The 13,630-nt window shown below is 39.4% G+C and overlaps 1 protein-coding gene across 4 annotated transcripts in view; it reads left to right on the top strand.

Moving 5' to 3' along the window:
* The window catches only part of ACSS3 (acyl-CoA synthetase short-chain family member 3), a 178,383-nt gene that overhangs the window by 89,451 nt on the left and 75,302 nt on the right, over positions 1 to 13,630 (top strand). For all 4 annotated transcript variants that reach the window (XR_002102507.1, XR_002102506.1, XM_019543148.1 and 1 more), the window contains one exon: positions 3,323 to 3,426. Coding sequence is in view for 2 of the 4 variants with exons in the window: in XM_019543148.1 (XP_019398693.1) it covers positions 3,323 to 3,426 (104 nt within the window). In the remaining 2 variants the exon portion in view is untranslated. The remainder of the gene's footprint in view (positions 1 to 3,322; positions 3,427 to 13,630) is intronic.

Raw genomic sequence — 13,630 nt, 5'->3', positions numbered from 1 at the left:
AAGGTAACTTCTTTTTATGATAACTACCTAGTAATCCCATGCTTCAGAGCTTTAGGTAATTGTCACATTGTGCATCTACACATGCACTTTACTGCAGAGTTGTCTCATTAGCTCCTCTGTAAAACATCAGTGTCTTCACATGTGTCCATATTAGGACGCAGTAAATTAATTACTGTGCTTTCCAGGACAAATACTATCCTACAGCAGAGTTCAGTGTACCGAAATGCATGTGTAGACGGTGACAGGTTAGCTGGGGCACAAGGGTGCTACAGTGCAGGGATTGGTTGCTGGCACTCTCTTATGCCCCAGCACCCTTGTGCCCTAGCCATCCCCTCCACAGCATGTTGGGGTGAATTGGAGCAGCCCCAGGCTGGCAGTCTGACCTCCTGGGTTCCCTGCTAGCTGGGGCTGCTCTGACCCAGCTCGACATGCTGCTGTCCCAGGTGCACATGTAAATGGTACTCCTGGGAACAATAAACTCTGGTGTGAACTGTGCCAGAGTTTATTGTTATATGCTAACTGCACATGTAGATACATCTACAGGGACCAGGAAGAGAATTTCTTTTCTTCATTAATGTTTTATAGGCTTCTGAAGGTTTTTAAACTTTGAAGCTCTAGATATTAGACACAGGTAAAGGTGGGAATTTTGCCTGGGGTCTGTTGGTATTTGCACACATAAGCGAAAAAATGTAGTGCTTGGGTTAAGAGGGTCTTGTTTTCCTACTCAGGATCAAACTGGTCACTAGATCTGAAATCAGGAAACCAATTTTAATTAAGGTCAGATTGGTAAGGATTGTGGGGTGTTTTGCTTTTCTGTAGTGTGAAGTATGATCCTCTTGCTTAGATCATATCAAGACATATGTTAACCAGTTTCCTTCTTTGCCCTTTCAGTGTTGGTAGTGCTCTTTTCTCCACTTTACCTGTTGCACATTGTAGAATGTTTTTGACTTTGTAATGTACTTAGCGGCTGTTGTGTATGAGGAATTAGAGTAAACAATTATTAGGACTCTTTGGATACATAGTTGACTTCAAATGCAGGGAAATAGACTTGATGGGCCAAGCCACCTCTTAGGCCTTTGTTCCTATGTACTTGGTATCCATGGAGAGATATGGGGTATAAAAGCCTGCAAATGAAAAGAGGTTTGTACATTTTGGGTTTTTACTGGTTTTATGGGCAAATGGAATTAGATGAGGTTTAACAGGGAGAAGTGTAGGGTTCTTCACCTGGGTAGGAAGAACCTTCACCATAACTACATGATGGGTAGTGGTCCACTGGCTGGCACAGCACCTGAACGGGACCTGGGGGTCGCAATCAACCAGAAGATGAACATGAGCCACAACAGTGTGATGAGTTCACCAGCAGGGCAAGTAGAACCCTGGCGTGCATCAGCCGATGTGTTGCCAGTAGATCCAGAGAGGTGCTTCTCCCTCTCTGTTCAGTGTTGGTGAGGCTGCAGCTGGAGTACTGTGTTCAGTTCTGGGTACCAAATTTCAGGAAGGATGTGGATAAGCTTGAGAGGGTACAAAGAAGGGCCACCCACATGATTTAGGGGCCTGGAGAATAAGCCCTATGAGAACAGACTCTGGGAACTGGGCCTGTTCAGTCTGAATAAGAGAAGACTGAGAAGTTACTTGATAGCTGCCTACAAGTATGTTAGAGGTAAGCATCAAGATCTAGGGGAGCTACTCTTGAGAAAGGCACCTCGAGGGAGGATGAGGACCAATGGGCATGAGCTAACCGAGGGAAAATTTAAGCTGGACATAAGAAAAAACTTTTTCTCTGTAGGGATTACCAGAATTTGGAACACACTCCCAGCAGAGGTGGTGCCATCACCATCCTTGGATGTGTTAAAGATGAGGCCGGATAAGCACCTTGTTGAGCTCGTTTGAGCCCAATAACTTCCTGCCCATGGCAAGGGACTGGAATTGATGATCTTACGGGTCCCTTCCAGTCCTTCATTTCTATGATTATTCACAAGGAAATTAGAAATTATCATAATTTATGACAGGTCAGTGGGACTCTGCTTATAAATGAAGTTACTTCTTTGAGCATTAAAAGACTCAGAAATAGTTTGCACTAATTAACTTGGTTCTATATTTTGGAGCCTAAATATTTTGAACTATATGTGCTTAAAAGAAGAACAAAAAAAGCCTCCTTTTCAGTTTGTCTTCATGATCTTACCGTACTGAAAGGGGAATGAGATGAATTTGTAATGCCTAATGAGGGATGATAAATTGTGACAAAGCATATGGTAAAGCATGATGATGTTAAAGACTCTGTCGGTTTAATACCCAGTTATATAGCACTGTCTAATTTAATCAGTTAAAAAAATACAAATAGCATCTGTCATTGCTGTCAAAAGGTGTGTCTACTTCTGTGAAATCTTGCTACATAAGAACCATCAAAAACTGAATCGAACACATGCTATAGTATCAAGCACATATAACAAACACTAAGTGGTCAATGGGCATATACCCATTGGGTATTAGGTTGCAAGTCAGGTACCTAATACTATATGTTATCTTTTGTATATGTTATATTATTGTATGGATATCGGTAAGTTGCCTTAGACAGATATGTAGCACACTCATGTTACAAAATTTAATATTTTTTAAAGTATTGCATTTTTATTGCATACATATAGAACTTAGAAGATCTGCTTAAAGATTATTCATAAATACTTGTTGTGTTGGAATGGATTTAGCTTCAGCAGTTATTTATAAATCCTGTTTTCAAGTGCCACAGAGAAGGGTGACTTAAAGTTAGAAAATTATTAAAAATCAATCTTATAACGGAACACTATAAAGAGGGTCCAGGTCTCCATAAAACAGGTTAATCTCTGTGTAATGGTTTTTCTTTTATTATTAGCTCTGGTACCTTTTTCTGCCCTTTTTTTTCTGCCCTTATTTTTGTGTCTATTGACAGTGTACCCAGCTTTTGTACTGTACATATTTTAAAAGTAACAGATTTTACATTAAAGTATTATTTCCTTTGATATACTATTGTGCTGGTTCTTGTATATGTAAACTTTCACATTTTTAAAAATGAGGCTTCTTTTCTGCGATATATTAAATAGCACAATAAATCAATCTCCCTGGGACTTTAATCACAATTCAGTAAGATGATACTTCAGGAGACACAACATCTTCCGAAGATACTTCGGAAGTATCATCTCCTGATGATACTACAGGAGACACAACATCTCACCCTCAACATCTTGAGCATGCAACACATGTTTTTTAAGTTTATAGAGAAATAGTTCCATTGGTGCTTGTCTTTCCCCTGTCATGAATTAACACATGCACCTCTACTTTTGTTTAGGTTGAGAACATTATTTGTAGCTGGTGAGCACTGTGATGTGGAGACTTTAGAATGGTCAAAAAAAGTCTTCAAGGTTCCAGTCTTGGATCACTGGTGGCAAACTGGTGAGTATTTTGTATTACTGCTTAAACAAGTCTTTTTTCCAGTGAGCTTTATGGAGATGAAGCCTGAATCTGAAAAACAGTTATTACTAATGGATCAGGTTACTATTACTAATCACTTGCTTCTTGGTTCAGTCTACACAGCTTAGACTAACCTGTAAAGGTTGACTCGAGTTAACCTCTGACATTTTGACTGTCTGTATGTAGCCATATTGAATGGGACTGAAGCAGTGACTTATCTACATATAGATGATGATTTCCACATATTTTCACACAAATACCAAAAATTCAGCTTGTTTTCTGACACTCATATTTAAAAAGTTTAACAACATTATCATCATGTTACATTTTATATGTGTAATTATTTTTGGTATGTTTGAGCATATTTTCTCACACAAAATTTGATATTTTAGAATTTTTTAAAGGTTTGCATTACATGCTCTGCAGTCTCTTAAAAAAAACTGTAAGATATAGTGCAGAGTATACTCCTCAGTCTGATCTTACTCTACATGGACCCAACCAAATTCTCGTTTAAAACCGTTCCCATAGAATGTCTCTCATTTATTTCAGAAGAACTAGATTAGACCATAAGATCACAATGGAAAAGAATCAAAGCACCAAAGCATGTGCAACATTGTTTCACAAATTTTACTTGTCTCTGTCTCTAGCCTTTGCTGAACAGTTTGTTTTCCTTACTGTGAATAGCATCGTCTTCTTATAATATCACTATTGGCAAGACTTCATCTGTTCTGTATATTAAAAAGATTGAAGAGATGAATAAGCACATTAGAAAAGCCTTATACTTGCTTTGTTCCAGTATTGTATCTTGTCTGTCTGTCACTGTTGGATTAGAGAGAGCTTCATAGGTATCAGTGGGAGAAAGCTTTTTGCCATTTCCAAAACAGGGATTGGATTGGCCATGAGACAAAAAGCATAGTTTAAAAACAACAGTTTCATAGCATAGGTATCCTTCTTTAGCCCTGATTTAACATATATATAATAAAATAAGTCTTAATGGACTTGAAGCTTATTTATATAAAGAGTTCAGTTCTGGTGTGAAATTGTCATTAAAATGACAGCAGTTACCTGTAAGATGATAAAAATCAGTGTTATAATATTCATATTGCCCCCCCACACACACTCTTTGCAACCTTGATAATATTGGGGGAGAAATTTAGAAAATAAAATTAAAACTAATTGTCACTTTTGATGGGTATCAGTGTAACTGGTACAGTTATATGCAACTAATACATCAGGCTTAAGGAAAAAGCTCACTAAGATCTGAGGAAAAACCTGTGAGGTCCCTTGTAGGAGACTGACCTTCATGAGAATGTGTTCTGTTGTGATTTTCTAAAGTTTAGAGAAATTTGATTACAATCCTATGCATCTCTGTCACTTCGAAGAACATTTTAATAAGGAGATTGGCATAGTTGTGAAAACTTATTGATTCCTGTAGTAATAAGACTTAATTACATTACATTTGTTATTATTTTATGTCCTCCAGAGATCCCTTCAAGTGTGTTAGACAGAATGAGATTTGGAGCAGGACAGCATATCTTAGGAAATGCTGTTTCACTGCTGTAAATAAACAGGTACTAGAAAGGTCTTATACCCCTGTGTTTCAAAATACATTTGTACGAGTAGCAAAGAGGTATACAGTTTCATAGTAATGATGAACTACTGGCAGTCCTTTTGGGAACAGTTCAGTTTTTTGGGCCTGCATCCTGTAAGTTGCTGTTAGAATTCTGAGTCCACCTCTTTTGTGTTCGTAGGGGGTTGTGGATACTCAGCATGCCACAGTATCTGGACTTAAAAAAGCTGTGTCAGTTTGTTACTAATGACAAAGCAATATAAAACAGTCTTTTTTTTTTTACCAATTTTCATACATATATCTGTAAAGCATGTTACAAATTAAATAACATTAAAGATTATTTTGTGGTCCTTCTGTCTGAAGGTTGGAAGAAAAAATACCTTTTTGGTTAGGTTTAAAAATAGACAAAGAGTTGATTAGGCAGAGAGACCAGGACAACTGGTCCCAATGGTAGGAGCTGCAGAAGAAAATGCTCACAGACCAGTAATGATGCAATATTTGGAAGGACTTAAGTTACAAGAAGAAACTCTTATTCTGTTGAAAGCCAAGCTTCCTTCTGTGTGTGCACACAGTGGTCTTTAATCTAGTTCCCTTTGACTTGTCTTGTTAAATACAGCCCCCTCTCCCCCCATCATTATACCTTTTTAATCAAATACTTGTAGTTCCCATCCTTTAAACCAGTTTTGAGGCTTGGCAGGAGATTTGTCTAAAGCCATCAAGGATACTTTTGGCTCAGTTTTTTTTTTTTAATGAAAGATAACAGCCCATTAATGAAAGATTCTGGTTAGCTGTTGCTTGTTGCTTCCCAGATGGATCCCAGGGGTGAATCAAAGTATCTTAGGGTTGAAAGTAGGGCTGTGCAAAGCTTTTGTTGCTGATTCTATTCAGTTTGATTTGGTGGCCGAATCACCAAATCTGAATCAAATCAGGAGATTCTTTAATAAGTCTGCAAATCGAGTCAGAACCCTTTGAATCAATTTGGAGAGATTTGACAATTTGGCCATAGACACAGCTTTATATGTTTTTTCTACATACTTCAAGGTACCAGGGAGCTCATGAATGCTGAGATGATGGGGCAGGTGGAGCACCCCACAGGAGCGTCAGGGGGGTCCCCAGTGTGCTCAGTAGCAGACTCAGAAGTGGATCAGAAGCATTCTGGCCCACTTTTGGGTCCGCTGGGGAGCATATAGGGGGCCCACCCCTCTCCCACCCCCCAGCTTGGTGAGTAGTGCCTTCTGGGTCTGGGGGGTCCCCCCACAGCCAATCGCTGAGCCAGGAAGCCATGGGGTGGGGTGTTCCTGGCATGCTCGATGGCAGACCTGGCAATAAACCAGTATTTCTGGCCACTTCCGGGTCTGCTGCCAAGCACTCGGGGCGGGGGCTGGGATGCTCCATCTGCCCCACCATTTCATCATTCATGAGCCATGCCTGGTACCTCAATGTATGTAGAAAAAACATTTAAAGCTCTGTCTATAGCTGAATCACTGATTCTCTGAATCAGCATCGAATCTTGAGATAGTTTCAGCCTAATCAAATCAGGGCAGTGATCCGAATCAACAAATCGAATCACTGTCCCCGAAATCATGCCAAATCCGAATAGAATACAGCTCACTTTGCACACCCCTAGTATCTAGAAAGTCATTTAGCTCAGAGTCCTGAATATATCACAGTGTTTTCTGTCTCTGAACTATCCCTATCTGTCCAGCTTTTTCTTGAAAACATCCAGTGAAGGAGATCTAGCAATTTCTGTATGCAGCTTATTCAATGAATAATCTTACTGTTCTTTTGGTTAGAGAGTTTCTCAGAGATTTTGTCTATAACTGCCCTGCTGCAGTTTAAACCCATTGCTTTTGTCCTATCTTTGACATGGGAGAACACTTTTTCTTCTTTTTTAGGATGAAAACTTATCACATCCCTACTTAGTCACCTTCTCTCCAAACTAGAGAAGGTGACTAAGTGTCTGCAACCTCCAAAGTGTTTGCAACCTCTTTCACTTCTGTACCTAGTTACTTCAGCCTTTCTTCATACAGCTTCCATTCCAGCTACATTCCAGTTGCCTATATTCTCCTTAAAATATGGTTCCTAAAATGGGCACGTTGCTCCAGCTGCCATCTAACCAGTGTTGAGCATATTAGTACTTTTATTTCCTGTCTTTCATGCAATGCTTTGGTAAAGCAATTCAAAATTTAATTTGCTTTTTTTGCAACAGTATCACCATTGAACTTGTAATATTCAGTTGGCTACATTACTGTCAAGCCATTTATCCTCAATTCTGTAATGATGAGTTTAGTTTTTGTTCCCTATGCGTAGCACGTTATTCTTGTCTGTCTTGAATTTCACTTTGATGTCTGTAGCTCAGCTCTTCAATTTATTAATATCCTTTTGAGTTTTAATTCAATCCTCCAAAGTGTTTGCAACCTCTATCACTTCTGTGTTGTTTTCAAAATAGATTAATATACTTTCTATCCTTGCATTCAAGTAATTAATAATAATGCTAACAGCACTGGATCCAGAATAGATCCCTGCAGCATGCTAGTTGAGACTTTCTGCCTGTTTCACATCAATCCATTTATAGTTTTTCTCTTCTTGCATTCATTTAACCAATCATGGATCAACCTATTGCTGGTAATTCTATCTAATCCATATTTTTCTAGTTTACATATGAGAGCAGAATATGGGACAGTTTAAAAAGTATTAGTTTAGGTATTGTATGTTTACTGCATTCTCCTTATCTATCAAATTAGTTAGCCTATTAGAGAAGGAAATCAAGTTTGGCATGACTTGCCCTTAACCAGTCCATTCTAGCTGCTATTGATCACCCCTTCATCCTCCAGACACTTATGAATTGATTGCTATGTAATTTACTTCCAGTAACTTCCCAGGTGTTGAAGTCACGTGGATGATAATCTGAGATTTCTTAAACCACTTTGTTAGCACCCCCAGGGAATTTGGTCTGATTCTGTTGATTTAAATCAGTTCTCCAGTATGTGTTTAACCTATAATCTGCATCATTTACTCCTCTTTGTTTATATTTCTCTCTCTTTCTTGGTGTCAGATTGCATTTGTCAGTCTTCCTGGACTCCCCCCTCACCCTTTTCTCACCCTTTAAGATGCTTTTTATGGGACTGTTTCTCTAAGTAAGTTGAAATCTTCTTTATTTTTCTGTTGTCATGCCTCTCTGTTAGAATCATGAATTCTATTAGATCATTATTGTTTTCTCCCAAATTTTCTAATATCTTCATGTTTGCAAACAATTCTTCCTTTTCAGCCAGAACAGTGTCCAAAATAAATCACCTCCCTAGCTATCTCCTAAACTTTCTGAAACAGAAAGTCGTTCTTTACATTTAGAACTTGATAGATTTTATATTTTTGCTGTACTTTTCATCCAACAGAGACTGAGGAAATAAAAATTCCCATTTACTAGCATATATATTTTAGATATATTTGTTGCTAACTTGAAGTATGCTCATCCTACTGCTTTTGAATCTGGTAGTTTTTATAGCAGAAGTGGATTCTTCATGCAGTTAGGTTCCTTATGCCATTGCAAAGATAAGGGTTTCTGAACTATCTGGGATGCAGACCGTCTTAGGCTGTGTGGGACCACTGAAATGCTCCAGCTGTTTGCTGCAACATTTTTTTTTAATGGGTATCGCTTTTCTATTCAGCTGTGGAGGACTGTTCCTGCTGAGTGGAGAAGCAGTGCCCTGTGAAGTAAAAGCTGCAGCAATCACCTGCAGTTTTTACTTTGTTCTTAATTTGGCAACCCATTGCAAATTTAAACAGGTTGCAAACCATCCCTATATGAAAAATCCAGGTTCTACCATCCTCAGTAAGGCTCCCTCATGCCCCCTTTATCAAATATGTCACAGATCTGCCACTTGTTCCCCCCACTTGGATCTTCAAGCAAATATGTGTGTTCTTGATAAACAGGGCAATGTTTCCTCCCTTTTCCCCATACCTGTCCTTCCAGAACAATGTGTAATCCTCAGTGCTGGTAATCCAACTAGGCAATTTATTCCTCTGACCCCTAGTCCCTGTGGCTAGATCCAAACGTGCAGGCACGTGTGGTTTGGGTGCTGCAAACCTCTTTGTGGTACCACAAACCACACGTGTTGCAGGTTAAACTGTGTCTGGCAAATTTCCTGGTAGCAAAAAAAAAAAAAAAAAAAATCCTGAAAAGAGAGTCGTGCAAAGCATGTCAAAGTGGCATGCACTGGGTCAAACACAGCCCAGGGCTGTCTGCTTTGCCATCTCTGTGCACCGCAGAGCCCCCATGCTGAGGCATCCTGCGTCCCAGCCAGCTGCTCTCTGCCTGGCTGGACCACATTGTGCCTGCCTCAAGACGGGGTGGGGAGCAGGCAGCTCTGGGCTGGCTGCTTCCCTGTCTCTGCATACCTCAGTACAGGGGCTCCACTGTGGAGCCCCTTTAATGAGGCACATGGAGATAGGATCAACCAGCCCAGGGCTGCCTGCTCCCTCATCTCCATGTGCCATTCCCTGGCTGGCTGGGGCACAGGGTGCCTCAGCATGGGGCTGCCTGCTGTCTAGCCCCGCACTGTGCCCCAGTCACCCCCCACCCCTCCCAGCACACAGAGTAGTAAAGCACATGGGCAGGGGTGTGCGCTGCGGCACAAAATAGTGGCACAAAATCGTGCACGCCCTTACTTGTGTGGATGCGACCTGTGATGCCAATTAGGCCTGCCACCCTTTTGGGATGATTAAAGCCAACAATTTTCTAAAAGATTTAACTGCTTAATTTTGAAACCAACTGAGGATACAGTTGACAGTGATGTTACTCTGTTCTTTCTCCACTCTATTTGTGTAATTTATACTAACAATTTATCGATGAAGGCAGTCAACCATGGCACAGTTGCTAGTGTTGTCTATCTTTGCTTTTTGCTTTCATGCTTTTTGCTTTTGATTTTAACAATAAGGTATATTCAAGAGATGTTTCAGTTCTGAACATCTGCGCCCTCTCTGTTTTGATTTGAACTGTTCATTAGCACAATACATGAATACGTTCCTAACATGAAATGTTATTAAAAAAGGTCATTTTTTCGCTACGAAATCTCGTCTACAGCTGATAGGCTTTTAAAATGAGATTGTTTCTATCAGTTGACTCCCATTCAAAATTGCAAAAATGTTAAGTTTTTCAGGAGTGTATTGCACTCAAGTAACAAATGAGCCTTGGATTATTGCTTAGTTGCGCTCAAAGCTGAAAGCTTGCTTTAGATGCATGAGGGTCCTAATTTGAGCTGTTTTGGCATCTTTTGCCCATTTGCCTGCTGATTTCAGGATCTAATTTTTTTTTAAGTACTGTTCCCAGGCAGACCTGTGCCAGAGGAAACTTCTCTTGAGAGACACCGTGGGAGGAAGTGGCATTGTGATTCCAGACCAAATAGTGTCAGACTTACCTGTGCAACTGTAGCTTAATCATTTTTCCCCTTGCTTTCTCTTATCTGAGATTAAAATTGTGAGGGGGGAGGCAGGAAGTGGCAATAATGAGACTAGCAATTTTTGGAGGGCTCAGGGAGACTTTCTATCTTCCTGGCTTGAATTGTGAATATGGAAGGGAAAGATGAGGCAAGAAATTAGGTACACTGAGTTAAGAAGCATTTGAGCTGTTATGAGGGATAGGAAATGAATCTAAGGGAAGACTAACCCTGAGAGGCAGAAGAAAAATAGAAATAGGAAAGTATGAAAGGAGAGAGAGAAAAAGTAAAAACAAAATAGATACTTAAGTTTGTATACTTACTTAAAACATTAAAATACGTAGAAAGTGTCTAGTCTTTGCCGTATGTTGACAATGAATGAATGAATGAATGAATGAAAATAGACAGATAAATGCAGTAGCCTTTCCAAAGTCGAAATGGGGATTATTAAACAAAGAAACAGACAGCTAAAAAAAAATCTCTGCAGCCACATTTTTCAAGCTCTATTGTACACATCGCAGCCCTCAGTGTGCTGTAAATGTCTGGGAAAAGACTCTGGTTTGCCAAGTGTTCACATGGCTAACAGATTTGGCTTTGTTTTAGAGTCTTGAGGGAAGTGAATTGCCCAAGGGGAATCAAAGAAAGGCTCTTGTGGAAAGCCTGTCACTGTTTAGTCTGGAGAAGACTGCAGGAGAATTTGATAGGTTTTAAAATACCAGAAGGGTGATGTATAGAGAGGACAGAGATGGGTTTGCCTCTGTGGCTGTAGGGGACAGAACTAGAAGCAATGGCCTCATGCTGCAGCAAGGGAAATTTTGGTTTTAGATTAAGGGGAGTTTTTTTACTGTGAGGGTAATGAAGCACTGGAACAGGTTACCTTGAGAAGTTGCAAACCTCCATCCCTTGAATTGTCAAGAGCAGGATGGACAAACACTTGCCTGAGATTGTTTAGTCAGGGATGATCTTGTCTTGAGCAGGACTGAACTAGAAGATCTTGTGGAGTCCCTTCCAGCCCCTTCCTATGACCAGCTCCTACTCTTCAAAACCAGTACAGAGTGAAGCCTTGTACTTGCTGGTAGCAAGTATAATAATGTTATATGGAGAAAAATGGCTGGAATCTTGCCTAAGACATTATAGGTCAATATGCGTAACTATACTCTCCAAGCTCAGCAACTGCAGGTTGAATATTGGGTGTCACACACTTACAGCTGCCATATCTTTCAGTTTCCAACATTATGTAAAGCATAGTCAGAGAGATAGCATCTTGCAGTAATGTAATATCAGAGTTCAAACCATTACAGTAAGGTCAGCATTCAAAAGAAATAGAAGCTAGGATACTCACCAGCATCCATCAGTGGATTATAGTATCAAGCGCCAGTAAACTGCAAATTTAAGTAATAGATGGTAGACTTTAGACTCTGAGTTATATGGGCACATATACTGGTAATCTTTGTCTTCTGTTTGTTCCTTGGATCTGCCTGGTTCACTAATGTTATTCTTAGACCGAGTTTCCACCAGTTCATTGTTCACAGGCCAGTTTCTACGAGATACAAGGTAAGGCATTTTGTAACCTGGGTGTCAGTAACACATTGAACACTAATGGGACTGTGCAACCATGGAATGAAATACGGAATAGATGAATCCTTGAGGGAGTCCTCTTTTACAGGAATGTATTTCTCCATGATTACTCTCTGAAAGTTCTGCTGGAGTGGAACAAACTTGTGAGTCAAAAGTTCCCATAAATCAAGACTAAATTTCTTGTTATGTATACATACTTTTTGCAGTTTTCTTATGTCTAACTGATTTGAAATAGAAAATAACTTTTCAAGCCTAGTATACTGATGTTGTAAAAGATAATATGTCACTCCTAGGTAATTCTAGTTCAGTATTCCAAATAAGAATTATTAAAATCCTTTGGGGGGAAAAAACATTAAACAAATTTATTAAAAAAGAAATCAAGAATAGTACCTGAGTTATGAAGTTCTTCAAGGATAGCTCTATTTCTTTGGCATAGTTATGTAAGGAAACTCTCTAAGAATGGTTTACCCCTACCCAGAGCTCAATCTTGAAATTTAGTAGGAAAATACAATTGTTATAGCAGTGAGGGGGTGGTGGGGTAATTGAACCAGTGAAGGTTGTGAAAGCTTGCATTAAGCATCCTCCTCTGCATAGAGATATTAGTTATGCAGTGTGTGTAGCACAAAGAAATAAAATGAAATTCCACAGTGTTTTTTCTGTCTGCAAAAGAAAAGGTTTAGCACCTAAGATATGTTTTATGTTAATTATAAGAAATAAAAGGAGGCCTGTTTATGTGTCTCAGAGGGACCTCACCAAGTACAAATGCAGTATCAGCACTTTGTCTTTATGGAGACACTTGGGAAAACTGGGGTGAATCCACCAAAGATGAAAATTCAGCAAGCTTGATCTAAAGAAAATCACATGCTTTTGTTTAAAATTCTATGAATGCTTTCATTCAGTGGTAAAGTTGTTGTCTACTACTGTAACCTAACCTTCCTTCAGCTAAAGGGACAGGTCACAAGAACACCTGTATATGGTTTTAATAATCGTAAAATTATGCACATTTCTTTAGTCAATTTGCCTTTAATTTTTTCTGAGTGTTTTCATGTAGACAAGCCATCAGTCTGCAGGTCATTAACAGATAGTGTGGAAAAGAATAGTACATAGCCTTGAATTGTGCTTTTGTAGAAATGATCTCTGTCAAATAAAGTACATAAAAGCAGTTTGAGCAGTTGGTATCAAGACAGAAATCTTAATACTTGTTGCAGTAAGGTTGATCAGAAGGTAGGCACAATATTCATTCTGTAGCTGGTATTTTAGGTACTCTGAAACACAATGGGACAGAATTCCCTACTAGAAACACTCAAAATTCTGTGGCAAAACCCTGTTACCATGGCACATTCCTTCCTATTGTCTTTATAAAAACTCATTCTTCTTATTAATATTGCAGTAGCACCTAGGAGCATCAGTCACAGACTGGGAAGTAATTGCACTAGGATTCTATAAACACAGTTTTCCCCAATGTTAATTGTTGAAATATTCATTAGTATTATGCCTGTTAATGAATTACTTTTGATTATGATAATTTGTGAGGATGGGGTTTTTATGTTGCTTTCCAGGCTCAGGTTCCCCTTAGGTCTCTGGCACATGCAACCTGTCCCAGAAC

The sequence above is a fragment of the Crocodylus porosus genome, unplaced genomic scaffold (genome assembly GCF_001723895.1).
Source record: "Crocodylus porosus isolate Cpor-Errol unplaced genomic scaffold, CroPor_comp1, whole genome shotgun sequence".
Taxonomy (NCBI): Eukaryota; Metazoa; Chordata; order Crocodylia; family Crocodylidae; genus Crocodylus; species Crocodylus porosus.
Note: the sequence above shows the minus strand (reverse complement) of the source record. Positions and strands in the feature narration are given on the sequence as shown.